This window comes from Lactuca sativa, chromosome 6 (genome assembly GCF_002870075.4).
Source record: "Lactuca sativa cultivar Salinas chromosome 6, Lsat_Salinas_v11, whole genome shotgun sequence".
Classification (NCBI taxonomy): Eukaryota; Viridiplantae; Streptophyta; class Magnoliopsida; order Asterales; family Asteraceae; genus Lactuca; species Lactuca sativa.
The window spans coordinates 76,984,218-77,000,251 of NC_056628.2; the positions used below are offsets into that span (position 1 = coordinate 76,984,218).

Below are 16,034 nucleotides of genomic sequence, written 5' to 3' on the forward strand. Positions count from 1 at the left end.
TATGTTTGATACCTTCATGGCTCAGACAGGATTTATGTGTTATGTGTTCCGGGCTACGGCCCGATGCAGTATGCAGTATATGTGTTCATGCTAGTTGATATGTTTATGCTATGCTATGTTGAGTTAGTTTCGGACTTCGTTCCAATGCAGTTAGTTCGTACTTCGATCTGATGCAGGGGACAAGGTCCCAGTCAGTTTCTGGACTTCGGTCCGATGTAGGGGGCAAGGCCCCAGTCAGTTCCGAACTTCGATACGATGTAGGGGACAAGGTCCCAGTCAGTTTTGGACTTCGGTCTGATGCAGGGGGCAAGGTCCCAGTTAGTCTGGACCTCGGACCGATGCAGTAGGCAAGGCCCAGTATGTGCTTTATATGTTTGTATGGTATGTGGTAGTTTGGGGGAGCTCACTAAGCTTCGTGCTTACGGTTTCAGTTTTTGGTTTCAGGTACTCAGTTTTCAAAGGAGGAGCTCGGAGAGTTTGCAGTGCACACACCATAGTCAGTTAGCCTGGGATGTTTTACTCTGATAATAAGTTTATGATTTGAATTATTACTATGAAATTATGTTACGACTTATGAAATGGTTTTTTTTATAAATATGGTTTTAGTAATGTTTTAAAAGAAATTTTTAGTCGTGAAAATTGGGTCGTTACACGTGACAATATGGACTGCATTATGGCAGACATCCAGCAGTCATCGAAGGATACACAGATGCAAATTGGATATATGTCATAAAAGATTCCAGATTTACAAGTGGATATGTGTTTACACTTAGAGGTGCTGCTGTAGCATGGAAATCATCAAGCAAATAGTTATATCTAGATCCACGATGGAATCTGAATTTATCGCCTTAGATATTTGTGCTGAAGAGGCGGAGTGGCTACGTCAATTTGTAGAGGACATTCCCGAATGGCCCAAGCCGGTAACGGCCATATGTATACATTGTGATAACCAATCGGCAATTGGTAGAGCTCAAAGTACAATGTATAATGGGAAATCAAGGCACAATAGATGTAGACATAAAACGATACGATAACTAATCTCTACGGGGGTTATCACAGTTGACTGGGTGAAGTCAAAGGATAACATTACAGATCCGCTTACAAAAGGCTTGAGTAGAGATGTAGTTTATAAGTAGTCAAGAGGAATGGGACTAAAGCCCATGAATGAATAAATTCATACGAAGGAAACCTTACCCAGAAGACTGGAGAGCCCAAGATCTGGGTTCAAAAGGTTAACTTAACTGGATGAGTGAGGCATGTCAATGTGGGGGAGTTAACATTACTTCCTAGTCCATTCCTATATGTAGTGACAAAATTAGGCTAAACATATGGTTTTTAATGATTCTTGGAATTGATGGGTTTTAGCCATAAGAACTTTCCTATGTGCGCATGCAAAACCCTAATGCTTGGATCTAGGCTTTCTAATAAACATGCTTTGAATCCAAGTCTTCTAATGACTAATTAGGTTAAATAACAACATTGAAACAGATCTAGAATCATACCTTTGAGTTCCTTGTTGATCTTGAGGTCTTGGAGCTTCTAGAGTCACAAATGTCACTCCTCTAATGGCTTACAAACACCAATAGCAAGAAGAATGATTTAGGAGAGAGGAGAGGGGAGGAATTCGACCAGGGTTCTCTTACTTTATGAGATGTGTCGAATTCCCTATGTCATGGGGTCTATTTATACTTGTAGACTCCTTAAGGGTTACAACCTAAACCCTAATTGGATAATCTTCTCTTAAGGCTATCCAAATCCATTCCATAGATAAGCCTTTGGACGATTTTGGCTATCCTAACACTCTTAGAATTCATCCAAAGCATATCCCAATGGATTTACAGTCTAAAGCTTAACTATCAAACAATTGACAGTTTATATCCCTTTATTTAATTAATCTCTTTAAGTCACCAAATTAATTCTAATTAATTCTATGACTTATATTAATCAAATAACAAATATATTATTCATTATATTATTCTCATAATATATTAATAATATTTACTCTCTCTTAATAAATCATCCTATCAAGTTGCTATGGTGAAGGCAACCCAAAAGGACCATGCACAACCGGGTCAAATACTTGCCTAATATAGTTGCAGCCTTAGACACTATTCCAACAGTCTCCCACTTGGATAAGTCTAGTAACTATATGCACAAGTACAATTCGGTTTGCAATCGTAGCTCTCAAAGACGCTGTCAACTCTGATCTAATCAATCTTGTCCTTTAGATAAAGGAACGTACAGTCCTCTGTTAGATATCATGCTGACAATCCTATGGAATGGTTAGTCAAGCATTTAGGTTTCTCGATCTCTGATTTATTTGACATAGAATTTAATCGAACACATCAATTCAGTTCTGACCTGGCCCGGCACATAAGTCAAATCAAATCATCGAGCGGCCGAGATATCGCTTTTACCTTCTTAGATAAAAGTTACAGATAAACTTCGACTTATATGCATTTACTTATTCATTAACCAACTATACACAACAATACGTTTTATAACACCAAGTTACTAATGCGTTTTCGTATTATCAATGTACAATCAATTAACAAATAATAAACCATATATCTAGGTTTTAAGACTATATGATATTATCGTCTTGCGATCACCTTTTATATCGTATTCCATAAGGTGATTCCAGCAAGCGCGGGTTTATTCCAATGCTCAAAACTAGTTCATAAGCACTCATGAACATTGTAGCAATCCTTTGCTATGTCTAACACCATTTAGACATTCTACACATCAATTCATGACAATCTTCATTCATATCTACTCCCAACATATGAACGATTGTGGACCATTTGAACAATTCGATTATTCCTAATAAACTCAATTATTCTGGAAGTCAAAACATGCAAAGTGAAACAATAGCTAAACAATTAACATAAGATAGTAACATTACTCATAAATAAAACTCCTTTATTTAATCATCAAATGTCAATTACATTTATCTATTACACGTTTCTAATACTATCTAATCTATGCTAATATCATCCTTCAGCCCAATACTCCTAGCATGCTGCAAGTGCTTAACCCTACTCAGTCCCTTCGTAAGCGGATCTGTTGGGTTATCTTCTAATGATATCCTCTTCACTACGAGTTGTCCTTCTTCTACACAATGTCTAATGAAGTGATACTTTCTGTCGATATGTCTTGATCTACCATGATCTCTCGGTTCCTTGGTCAAGGCAACCGCGCCTTTGTTATCACAGAAAATCTCCATTGGCTCCTTTATGGCAGGTACAACTCCAAGATCACCGATGAAGTTCTTTAGCCATATTGCCTCCTTCGACGCTTCGCTCGCTGCAATGTACTCTGATTCGCACGTTGAATCAGCTACGGTTTCCTGTTTGGAACTCTTCCATGTCACTGCTCCTCCATTTAGGGTAAAGACCCAGCCCGACTGCGAACGGTAGTTGTCCCTGTCGGTCTGAAAGCTGGCGTCACTATACCCTCGCACCTTCAAGTCATCACTCCCTCCGAGGACTAAGAACCATTCATTCGTCCTCCGAAGGTACTTAAGGATGTTTTTCACCGCAATCCAATGTGCTTTTCCAGGATTCCCTTGATATCTGCTAACCATGCTCAAAGCGAAGGCTACATCAGGGCGAGTACAAGTCATAGCGTACATGATTGAGCCAACTGCGGAAGCGTACGGTACTCGGCTCATTTCTGCTATCTCAGCTTCGGTACTCGGACTTTGAGTCTTACTCAATTTGGCATTACTTTGTATCGGTAGTTCTCCCTTTTTTGAGTTTTCCATACTAAAACGCTTTAGTACCTTCTCTAAGTAAGTATTCTGACTAAGTCCAATTAGTCTCTTACTTCTTTCTCTTACTATCCTTATTCCCAAAATGTAAGAAGCCTCTCCGAGGTCCTTCATAGCGAAGCACTTCCCGAGCCAGGACTTAACCTCCTGCAGAGTCGGGATGTCATTTCCTATGAGTAATATGTCATCGACATATAGAACGAGAAAGCTTACTATACTCCCACTGGCTTTGACATATACGCAAGACTCGTCTTCGCTTCGTACAAATCCAAACTCTTTGACTTTCTCATCGAAGCAAAGATTCCATCTGCGAGACGCTTGCTTAAGTCCATAAATGGACTTCTCAAGCTTACACACTCTATCCGGATGCTTCAGATCCACAAACCCCTCTGGCTGAGCCATGTAAACATCCTCAGCCAACTTTCTGTTAAGGAAAGCGGTCTTGACATCCATTTGCCAAATCTCATAATCATGAAATGCGGCAATTGCTAGCATCACTCTAATAGATTTAATCTTCGCAACTGGTGAGAAGGTCTCATCATAGTCAACTCCGGGAGTTTGAGTAAAGCCCTTCACGACCAATCGCGCTTTATATGTGTGTACGTTCCCATCCACGTCGGTCTTCTTCTTGAAGATCCATTTGCACCCAACGGTCTTACGTCCGGGCACGTAATCAACCAAATTCCAAACTTGGTTATCATACATGGATTGGATCTCGCTATCCATTGCCTCTTTCCACTTTACAAACTCCGGGCCTACCATGGCTTCCTTATAGCTATTAGGTTCATCAAGATTTATTAGTGTAACATCACTAATATACGTGTCCCATTCGGTAGTAATATGAAAGCCATAAAACTGGGGATGAAATCTAACTCTATCGGAACGTCTAAGAGGTAAGGATTCGTCAATCGGTTCAACCGGAGTTTCCTCCTCGGGTCGAATGCCAGCGGTAGAGGTTCCTTCATCTATCGACTCTTGAATCTCTTCAAGTTCGATTTGCCTCCCACTGTCTCCTTGGCTTATGAGTTCTCGCTCTCGGAAAACTCCTCTCCTCGCAACGAAGACAACATTGTCCTTCGGTCTATAGAAGAGATATCCAAAGGATGTCTACGGGTAGCCGATGAAAATACATCGCTCACTTCGAGGTTCAAGCTTGTCGTGAGTATCTCGTCTTACGAAAGCCTCGCAACCCCAAACCTTGATATGTGCCAACGAGGGAGCTTTCCCTGTCCACATCTCGTGAGGTGTTTTGGCAACCTTCTTAGTAGGGACTCGATTAAGGATATGGGCGGCAGTCTCTAAGGCATACCCCCAAAAAGAGATTGGTAGTGAAGCACGACTCATCATAGAGCAAACCATATCCAATAAGGTTCGATTACGCCTTTCTGCCACACCATTCAATTGCGGTGTCCTAGGAGGCGTCAATTGTGAAACTATTCCACACTCCTTGAGATAATCGTGGAATTCAAGACTTAGGTACTCTCCTCCTCGATCGGATCGAAGCATCTTGATTTTCCTGCCCAATTGATTCTCCACTTCATTCTTGAACTCTTTGAACTTTTCAAAGGTGTCTGACTTTTGCTTGATTAAGTAGATATACCCATATCTACTATAGTCATCGGTAAAAGTCACATAGAAGCGGTTCCCATCCTTCGTGGTTGATCTAAACAGTCCACATACATCGGTATGTATTAGGTCCAATAGACCCTCGCCCCTTTCACATGTACTCGTGAAGGGTGACTTAGTCATCTTTCCAAGCAAACAAGACTCGCATGTGTCATCTTCCCTAAGGTCGAATGACTCCAACACTCCATCCTTTTGGAGTTGGGCTATGCGTTTCTTGTTGACATGTCCAAGTCGATAATGCCACAAGGATGCTTTATCCATACTAGTGGAAGAATCAATATTCAAAACATCATTTCCTAAGTTATCAACAATCATAACAGTTTCATATATTCCATTACATGGTATAGCTTCAAAGTAAAAGACACCATTTAGATAAGCCAAAATAGAACCATTCTCATTATTAAAAGAAAATCTAAATCCTTGTCTATATAAACCATGAAATGAAATGATGTTTCTAGCCATTTCTGGCGAATGGCAACAATTGTTCAAATCTAAAACTAAAATATTCCTAAGCACTAAAGAATACACTCCAATCTTGGTCACAGGCAACGATCTTCTGTTCCCCATGATTAGATTGATCCTTCCTTGCTCCACATCCCTACTTCTTTTTAGTCCCTGCACATTAGAACAAATGTGATAACCACAACCGGTATCAAGAACCCAAGAAATAGCATGATTAGAATCGTTAGATTTGATTGTGTATATACCTGCGAAAGATGGCTTGATCTTTCCTTCTTTGATTGCTTGCAGGTAATCCAGGCAGCTTCTCTTCCAATGTCCTATCTTGTGGCAGTGGTGACACTCTGCCTCCTTCGGGTTAGAGCAGGGCTTAGCGGGATCAACTTTGGTCCCACTAGAAGAGGCACCATCTCGGGCTTTCGCCTTGCGATAGTTCTTCGATGAAGCTTTCCTCTTCTTTCCATTCCCTTGACCAATAGCCAAGACAGGAGCAGCGGACGGATTGGGAGTAGGTGCAACAGACTTGTCCTTGAAGTTGCTCTCAGCAACCCTCAAGAGACCTTGGAGCTTGCTTAGGGTGACCTCTTCTTTGTTCATATGGTAGGTCATCCTAAATTGATTGTACATCGGAGGCAAAGAGTGAAGCACCATATCGATCGCCAAGTCTTCACCGAAGTCAACATTTAACTTGCGAAGGCGGTCGACATACCTTTGCATCTTTTGCAGGTGCACGGTAAGAGATTCTCCATGACCCATCTTCGCGGAAATCATGTTGGTGAAAATCTCATAACGCTCTTGTCTCGCGTTTTGATGGTATCTCTCCAATAAGTCTTGGTGCATCTCGTACGGGTACATGTCCTCGTAGGACTTTTGGAATTCGGAGTTCATGGTGGCGATCATGATGCAATGTACCTTCGCTGCATCTCGCTCATGAGTTTCTAAGGCGGTGATTTCGGCAGGAGTAGCAACTTCGGGGTTGATTTTCTCGAGCTTCTCATCGAGGACATACTCCTTATCCTCATAGCGAGCAATGGTGCAAATGTATCTTATCCATTCGCTAAAGTTCGTTCCATCGAAGGTGACCTTTTGGCAAAGGCTCATCAACGTGAAAGAACTAGCAGCAGCGTTGTTTGCATTCGACATCTACAATTAGAAAAGGACAAAGATAGATTAGAATAAGAATCCCTAATTATCACCCAATAAGAAAAATTAGGGCTAGGATCCAACACTAACATTTACATACTAGAAAAGGGATGCCGTAATCTAACATGCAAATAAATTGAAGGTAAGTGAATGACGATTCACTAATTCTCCATCACAAAACTTAAACTATTAGTCCTAAGTGTTTTTGAGAATTCCTAGGTTCGGATGAGATTCATTGAAACTATTCAATGGCATGTTTAAATCTCGATATGACCCTCTTGTTTGTGACTGGGATGCCGAGGATCACAAATCGGGTGTGAATTACCATGCAAATTCACATGGTGCCTTCATTGTAACGATCACCTATTCGATGTGCCGGTAAACCACACACGCTCCATCGAACTATGATAAACAATGAATCACCCTCTGCCACCTTCGCTTAGAACCAATTAGTGTGCCGGTAAACCACACACGCTCCACTAACATCTTAGCAAGGTGCAAAGTGTAATTTCATGGGATTGCATCAATTCACTTTTCCTAAAGTAACTAAGATTGGGAAATTTTAAAAAAATGTGTAGTTACTTTGTATTTCTTATTATACTTTTAATGAGAGGATGAGGTTGCCCTATCCTACCCGTTCGGCTAACGACCCTCCACCAATCAAGCAAGCGGTGGGTGTGAGTGTACACCCATTAAGCGCCATTTTATAGGCCGCAACCTTATACCCACCTTATAGATCGGCTTCGTGAATGAGGCCTACTAACGGTAAGACTAGCATTTAGTTATACATATATATATTATTCTAGTAATATCATATTAGTATAGGGTTGTATTTTAAAACTTTTAAAATCTAGGGTTTGAAATTTAAGTTGTCTAAATTAAAACTTTTAATCACAAATATAAATTTCAAAACTTGAGGGTAAGTTTTAAACATTTAAAACATGGAGGATCAAATAACAAATAATTCCAATTAACAATTAATATCCTAATTATCTATATTTGATTTTATTCAAGATAATTACCAAAATAATTAAAATAATTAATTAATTATCATATAAGGAAATTAAATATGTTATTAGTTGATAAATACCTTTAACTAGATCAAGATAATAGCCATATATATCAAAAAATCGGATTTAGATTGATCTATTATGATTAAGGTAAGTTTCCATAAGATAATTATGAAAAAATCCCGAATCTGGCCATTCCTGACGCCTGGACTCGCCGAGTGCACAAGGGGACTCGCCGAGTCATGCCTACTCGCCGAGTCCACTTTGGAACTCGCTGAGTTCATGACTCAGAAACCTAAAAATCAAATTTTGCAGGTTTGTTTCAGTTAATCAAGCAACAATTTAAAGAAAACCAAGCTAGGCTCTGATACCACTGATGGGTTTTAGCCATAAGAACTTTCCTATGTGCGCATGCAAAACCCTAATGCTTAGATCTAGGCTTTCTAATAAACATGCTTTGAATCCAAGTCTTCTAATGACTAATTAGGTTAAATAACAACATTGAAACAGATCTAGAATCATACCTTTGAGTTCCTTGTTGATCTTGAGGTCTTGGAGCTTCTAGAGTCACAAATGTCACTCCTCTAATGGCTTACAAACACCAATAGCAAGAAGAATGATTTAGGAGAGAGGAGAGGGGAGGAATTCGACCAGGGTTCTCTTACTTTATGAGATGTGTCGAATTCCCTATGCCATGGGGTCTATTTATACTTGTAGACTCCTTAAGGGTTACAACCTAAACCCTAATTGGATAATCTTCTCTTAAGGCTATCCAAATCCATTCCATAGATAAGCCTTTGGACGATTTTGGCTATCCTAACACTCTTAGATTTCGTCCAAAGCATATCCCAATGGATTTACAGTCTAAAGCTTAACTATCAAACAATTGACAGTTTATACCCCTTTATTTAATTAATCTCTTTAAGTCACCAAATTAATTCTAATTAATTCTATGACTTATATTAATCAAATAACAAATATATTATTCATTATATTATTCTCATAATATATTAATAATATTTACTCTCTCTTAATAAATCATCCTATCAAGTTGCTATGGTGAAGGCAACCCAAAAGGACCATGCACAACCGGGTCAAATACTTGCCTAATATAGTTGCGGCCTTAGACACTATTCCAACAGGAATCACCTATGTGAGAGAGAAGTGGGGTCGCTTCGAAAGGAATTATAGGGGCACAATTCCTAAAGCTCTTGCAGAACCAGGCTAGTATTCATGAACAAAACGAACACGTCTATGAGGATATGACCTTGTCAGGGAAAATCCTATGATATTTACATTGTCGTCTACATAAATGGCAGCTTAGTTCAAAGACATCGAGATCTACTAACTGCTAGAAGATTAAGTGTAACTTCTTAAGGGAGGGTTCAAAGGGTAATACCTACCTATCCTATGCGGGATTTAACTGTTGAAAATTTCGTTTGGAAATTGGATGTGCAGAGATCGATCTCCGTTCATGTGGGGGATTGTTGGAAAATTTAGTATAAATATTTATATTTTTACTAACTTTGGACATATACAAATGTATACATATGTTGTATATATAACTAACTCTAAGTGGGTTTGTGTGCTCCTCCACGAGGACTTCGAAACGATATATTATATGTCCAAAATAGAGTATATGTGAATGAGATATCGATACTCAAAGATGGGTATTTGAGAATAAATTTAGCAAAAAGAGAGGAATGTGAGAATGATTCCCACATTGGTAGAAAGACCAAACCAAATAAGGTTTATAAGCTTGAATGCATGAAATGCTTACAAGCTTGTGTCTATGTGTATGCTACAATTCCTACCCACACGCAGGGGGTGCAAATCTTGAATTTCATAGACCAAAAACACCGAACTCGTGCATGGGCGCGACCTGCGGACACGAATGCAGCTCCGAAAACTCGAGCGCACGCTACCCTTTAGTGATTTGTTTCCATTGCACGATTCAACTATAAAAGACGACCTTGTCGTCTCATTCAAACACACGAATGAAAATACTCTTCTTCTTCCTCCTTCTCTGTACTTCTGCTTCTGACGATTTTTTCAGGCAAATCGTGATATCCAGCAGTACACAATACTGCTAAGGTTGTTGTACCTTGGGAACAGACGGTAAATTTGTTTAAGGGAATCGAGTCCAACTCGAGCCTCAGCCACATCGTTTGGTGTTAATCTTTTCTTTACAGGAACCTTTCAAGAAGAAAACAAAGACATGACACTAATAAAATCTTCATCATCATCATCCTAACAGGATAATTGGTTGATACGTTATATTTATAATGGAGTCTATATATTTCATTCTAATAACCAATTGTTTTCATCGAAACTAATATATAAAGAATGAAATCAAAATCAATGTATTATGAAAGAATCAACAGCATGATCAGAACTCAAAACCCATAGCAAAATAGAGGTACGAGTTGTTTAATTATAACTCACAAACAGTTTAATTTCATAGTACCTTGCGTGATCTGTGTTCAAAATTGGGGCAAATTCATGAACTATAAAGCTCCAAACAAATACAAAGAGAATTTAAGTGAATCCGAAAAGCTGAGAGAAATAAAGGGAGAAAATCATGAAGGTGGAAGAAACTGAATTGCATAAACAAAAGAATGATTGCTTACCATCGAACTTGGTGAGATCGTTAATTGCTAGATGGTGATAGCGAGAACAGGAGCAAGAGAGAGTCTTGATCAAATTTTGATTTTAGATGAAGAAGCTACGAACAAAAATCAACAATTAAACAATCAAGGATGATGACGACAGGGTTGAAGGATGGCAGCGATGACGACTGGACTGGAGGATGGCGACAATGGCAACGGGACTGGAGGAGGGTAGCATTGGGGGAAAAGACCGGAGGTGATAGGACTCGACGTTGAAGAAGGAGACATCGTCGTGTTTTTTTTAGAGGAGCGATATGGTCGGTAGGGGCAAGAAGAAGAGAAAGTGTGCTTTTGAAATGAGAACCGGTGGCGGTGGAAGGAAATCGATTGAAGGAGATGGAGATGGAGAGCATGCATCAAGGGCAATGGCAAAAGACATCTATTTTTTCAGTCAACCTCTTTTTCCACCGAATCGAATCAAAGCACCATGGACTGATTGTGGACCGAGTAAGCTGCAGAATCGATGGTAGCAAACACACTGACTGGACCGGATCAGTCAAAATGTCTGACCAGACCGGGTCATCAAGAAATCAAACAACCCCTTATCAAACACATATATCTCATGGTAGTCTTTACCATTATTTAAAAAAATAATAATAAAAATAATAATAAATAAATAAATAAACCTTTCAATGAAATCTAACAAGGCATCTTATATAATTAGTTTCTTTCTTCTGTTAACGTCACTAACTAAATAAATTTTATCAACACGATTGTTTCTTCTTCTTCTTGTTACTAATAATGATGAAATATTAACTTATATAACTTTGATTAACACGATTGTTTCTTCTTCTTATTGTTACCAATAATGATGAAATAGTTAGTTACATTATTTCTCAAACAGATATCTACATCTAATTAAATTTATTGCTCATGATATATATGCCCAACATGCCAATAACAACATCTAAGTCAACATTCACATTATTAAATTGTCGTTTAATATTTCATTAAATACGTGAACCGTGAGGGCACGGGAGATTTTGGTTCCTACTTTCGTACCACAAACTTCTTCTCTCCGGCCTTATCGTATCATGGACCATGATATCAAATCGGAAAAACCAACCTCACCGTCAACCACCGACCACATTCCACCGTCCTCCACCGGAATCCTCCCCTTAACCAACCCTTCAACCACCACCTCCGCCACCACCCACAAAAAACTAACTCTCATCCCACTCATCTTCTTAATCTACTTCGAAGTTGCCGGAGGTCCTTACGGCGAAGAACCAGCAGTTCAGGCGGCCGGCCCACTCTTCGCCATCATCGGATTCCTGGTCTTCCCGTTCATATGGAGTATCCCGGAAGCTCTTGTCACCGCCGAACTCTCCACCACTTTTCCCGGCAACGGTGGTTTTGTCATATGGGCGTATAAAGCATTCGGTCCCTTCTGTGGGTCCTTAATGGGTACATGGAAATTTCTCACCGGTGTCATCAACATCGCAGCATTTCCGATTCTATGCATCGACTACATGGAAAAACTATTTCCGATCTTCTCCTCCGGCTTACCTCGAACTCTAGCAATCTTGTTTTCCACTCTCTTCCTCTCTTTCGTCAACTACACCGGTCTGAATATCGTCGGTATCGCCGCCATCACTCTCGGAGTCATCTCTCTTCTCCCCTTCATCCTCATGTCACTCATCGCCATCCCTCAAATCCAGCCACACAGGTGGCTAAGTTTAGGCCAAAAGGGTGTCAAAAAAGACTGGAACTTGTTCTTCAACACCCTTTTCTGGAACTTAAACTTCTGGGACACCGTGAGTACGATGGCCGGTGAAGTCGAAAACCCAAAAAAGACTTTCCCCGCAGCACTCTTCTCCGCCGTGATCTTGACTTGTTTAGCTTATATAATCCCTCTCATGGCGGTCACCGGAGCTGTTTCAGTAGACCAAAGTGAATGGGAATCCGGGTTCATGGCAGTGGCGGCAGAGATGATCTCAGGGAAGTGGTTAAAGATTTGGGTCGAAATCGGAGCTGTGTTATCAGCTATAGGTTTATTCGAAGCTCAGTTAAGCAGTTGTTCTTATCAACTTCTGGGCATGGCGGATTTAGGTTTTTTACCAAAGTTTTTCGGCGTCCGATCAAAATGGTTCGGCACTCCATGGGTTGGAATCTTGTTATCAACTGCGATCACAATCGCCGTTTCTCCAATGGATTTCACTGATATAGTAGCTTCTGCAAACTTCATCTACAGTCTAGGGATGTTGTTGGAGTTTGCATCGTTTATATGGTTAAGAAGAAAGTTTCCGGCGCTGAAACGGCCGTACAAGGTGCCGCTAGGGGTGCCGGGACTGGTGGTGATGTGCCTTGTTCCGTCGGCTTTCTTGATCGTGATCATGGTTATTGCTACCAAGATTGTGTATTTGGTTAGCGGGTTAATGACTGTAGGTGCTATTTTCTGGTATTTTTTGATGAATTATTGTAAGTCAAAGAAGTGGTTTGCATTTGCAAATGGCGATGAAATTGAAGGTGAGGAAGAAGTGTCGGCATCTTGAGAAATGTTAGGGGTTGTGATATGGATTTGTGATGAATACAAATTTGTCTATCTTTGAATTTGGCTCCATTACTATGAAACTTAGGTGGGGTATGTTTGGTGGTGAATTGGACTAGCTGATGTTGGCAAAATGTCAATTAGATTTGAAGTGATTGGTGGCCTTGTCAAGTTTAGTGTGGCTTACCATTACACTTTATTTTTATTATGTACTAATTTTAGTTCACGTGTTTAGATGATAATCACAAAAATATCCAAATGAAGGTGACTCGACAAACCAAAATATTCTTTTCTAAAAAAAAAAAAAACCCTAACCTTTTTTTTTCCTAAAAAAAAACTCTCATAATATTAGATAAGTTTTTTTTTAGAAAAAACAGTTCAAAAGATCAAATCCAAAAAAAAAAATACAAGATTAGGGAATAAAATAAACTTTATGTTTAATCCGAAAATAATATAATATACAGACAAAATTGCAAAAATAATACGTATGTTTGTCAAAATTATATGTTTTTAGTCCAAATAAGTGCACCAGTGGTCCAAATTTGATTTTTAGTTTCTATTTTTATTTTTTATTTAAATTAATATTTTGGTTAATTAAAAATAGAATAAGGGCTGTGTGTGTGTTTACCACTAGTCAACTTCTCTTATTTCTATTTCTTTTCAAAACTCTCTCTCTCACACACACACACACTATCAAGAACATGCATACCCTCTCAAGAACACCTACACACTCTCAAGAACACCCACACCATATTTCGCCTTTCAACATCATTCGCCGCCACCATCCGCTGCCAACCACCTCCTTCCCATATGCTTACCATCATCAGATTTCTTCCGTTAAAATCGTAACAAACTGATCTGACCACCACTCCTCTGTCCAAGTTGTCGTTGGGGCTAGAGTTTGCAGAATGGATTCAGTCACCACCATCGTTGTTGTATACCCGTTCGCTACCACTATTCGTTGTCGCCAAGAAACCCTAATCCTCGGAAGAGAAAACCATAGCCCTAAAAATATAGACCAGAACCACCAGCGAAGGAACAAGGTTGACATTGATGGTGTTTTCTAGAGACAAAGAAAGAAGGACAGTGGTGGTGGTGGTGGTTTCTGAAAACTTTTGCCCTTTTCACCAACGTTGTCATATTCACCATCTTTTCTCTTTATTTCTTATCCGATGTTTGACCAGTTACAAAATCGATGTCGTTGTCTTGATGGTCGAGATCTATGAAAATCAACGTCGCCCAGATTTTTTCGAGATATGTTCATCTCTGTCACATACTAGTAAGGAGAATTTTCATAAGGGGTTAGTCTTGTTTTTCAAGTCCATGATGATAATGGTGGTGTTTAAGGAAGAGGACGGGCGGTCCCGCGGTGGTAATGGCAACCGAAGTGGTGGTGGTTGAAAGGAGAGAAGGAGAGAGAGTGGGAGGGAGGAAGGGTGGGGTGGGGTGGGGTGGAGTGGGAGGGAGGAAGGGTGGGGTGGGGTGGGAGGGAAATTGACCTTGAAGAACTTCAAGAGTCAAGCGGTGAAGGGACCTCAAACACTAGTGATCAACCAGAGGAGGAAACTCATGTTGAGCCAATTGACAAGTCTGTACCTCTGAGGCGTTCTGGTAGAGTTAGTGTTCAACCTGAGTTCTATGGTTTCCATATTACTGTATAAGGTGATACATTTATCAATGATAGCGTACTGGTAAATTTGGATGAACCTAACAGCTACAAGGAAGCCATAGCGGGCCCTGAGTCTGCCCAATGGAAAGAGGCTATGAACAGCGAGATTCAGTCCATGCATGACAATCAAGTTTGGAACTTGGTTAACAACGTACCAGGTCATAAGATAGTCGGGTGCAAATGGATCTTCAAGAAGAAGACCGACATGGATGGGAAAGTACACACTTATAAGGTGTGCTTGGTTGCGAAGGGCTTTACTCAAACTCCGGGAGTTGATTATGATGAGACCTTCTCGCCAGTAGCAAAGATTAAGTCTATTAGGGTTATGCTAGCCATTTCTGCATTTCATGATTATGAAATATGGCAAATGGATTATAAAACCACTTTCCTTAATGGAAAGTTGGCTGAGGATGTTTACATGAGTCATCCAGAGGGTTTTGTCGATGCAAAGTTCCCTAATAGAGTGTGCGAGAAATCCATTTATGGATTGAAACAAGCATCTCGCAGCTTGAATCTTTGTTTCGATGAGAAAGTCAAAGAGTTTGGCTTTTCGAGAAGCAATGATGGGTTATGTGTATATGTCAAGGCTAGTGGGAGTATAGTTAGTTTTTTGGTATTGTATGTGGATGACATACTACTCACAGGAAATGACATCCCAACCCTGCAGGAGGTTAAGTCTTGGCTTGGGAAGTGTTTCGCTATCAAGGATCTCGGAGAAGCTGTCTATATTCTTGGGATAAGGATATTGAGAGACAAGAGTAAGAGACTAATTGGACTTAGTCAAAGTACGTACGTGGATAAGGTGTTCAAAAGATTCAGCATGCAGGATTCCAAGAAAGGTGATTTACCGATGCAAAGCAATGCCAAACTAAGTAAAGCTTAGATTCCGATTAAAGAGGCTGAGATAGCTGGAATGAGTCGAATATCATATGCTTCCGTTGTTGGCTCGATCATGTATGCTATGACTTGTACTCGCCCTGATGTGGCCTTTGCTTTGAGCATGATCAGCAGAAATCAGGGGAATCCGAGAAAGGCTCACTTGACTGCGGTAAAGAACATTCTCAAGTACCTGCGGATGACTAAGGACTGGGTCCTTACCCTCGGTGGGAGTGATGACTTGAGAGTGTTGGGTTATAACGCCACTAGCTTTTCAGACCGACAGGGATAATTTCCGCTCTCAGTCGGGCTGGGTCTT

The 16,034-nt window shown here is 40.1% G+C and overlaps 1 protein-coding gene across 1 annotated transcript; it reads left to right on the forward strand.

Annotated features, from left to right (window-relative positions):
* The first annotated feature begins 11,586 nt into the window (after positions 1–11,586).
* LOC111890160 (probable polyamine transporter At3g13620) lies at positions 11,587–13,433 on the forward strand. The gene has a single exon (XM_023886316.3). It carries the CDS (start codon positions 11,714–11,716, stop codon positions 13,172–13,174), a length of 1,461 nt encoding a protein of 486 aa, XP_023742084.1. The 5' UTR covers positions 11,587–11,713; the 3' UTR covers positions 13,175–13,433.
* Positions 13,434–16,034: the final 2,601 nt, after the last annotated feature.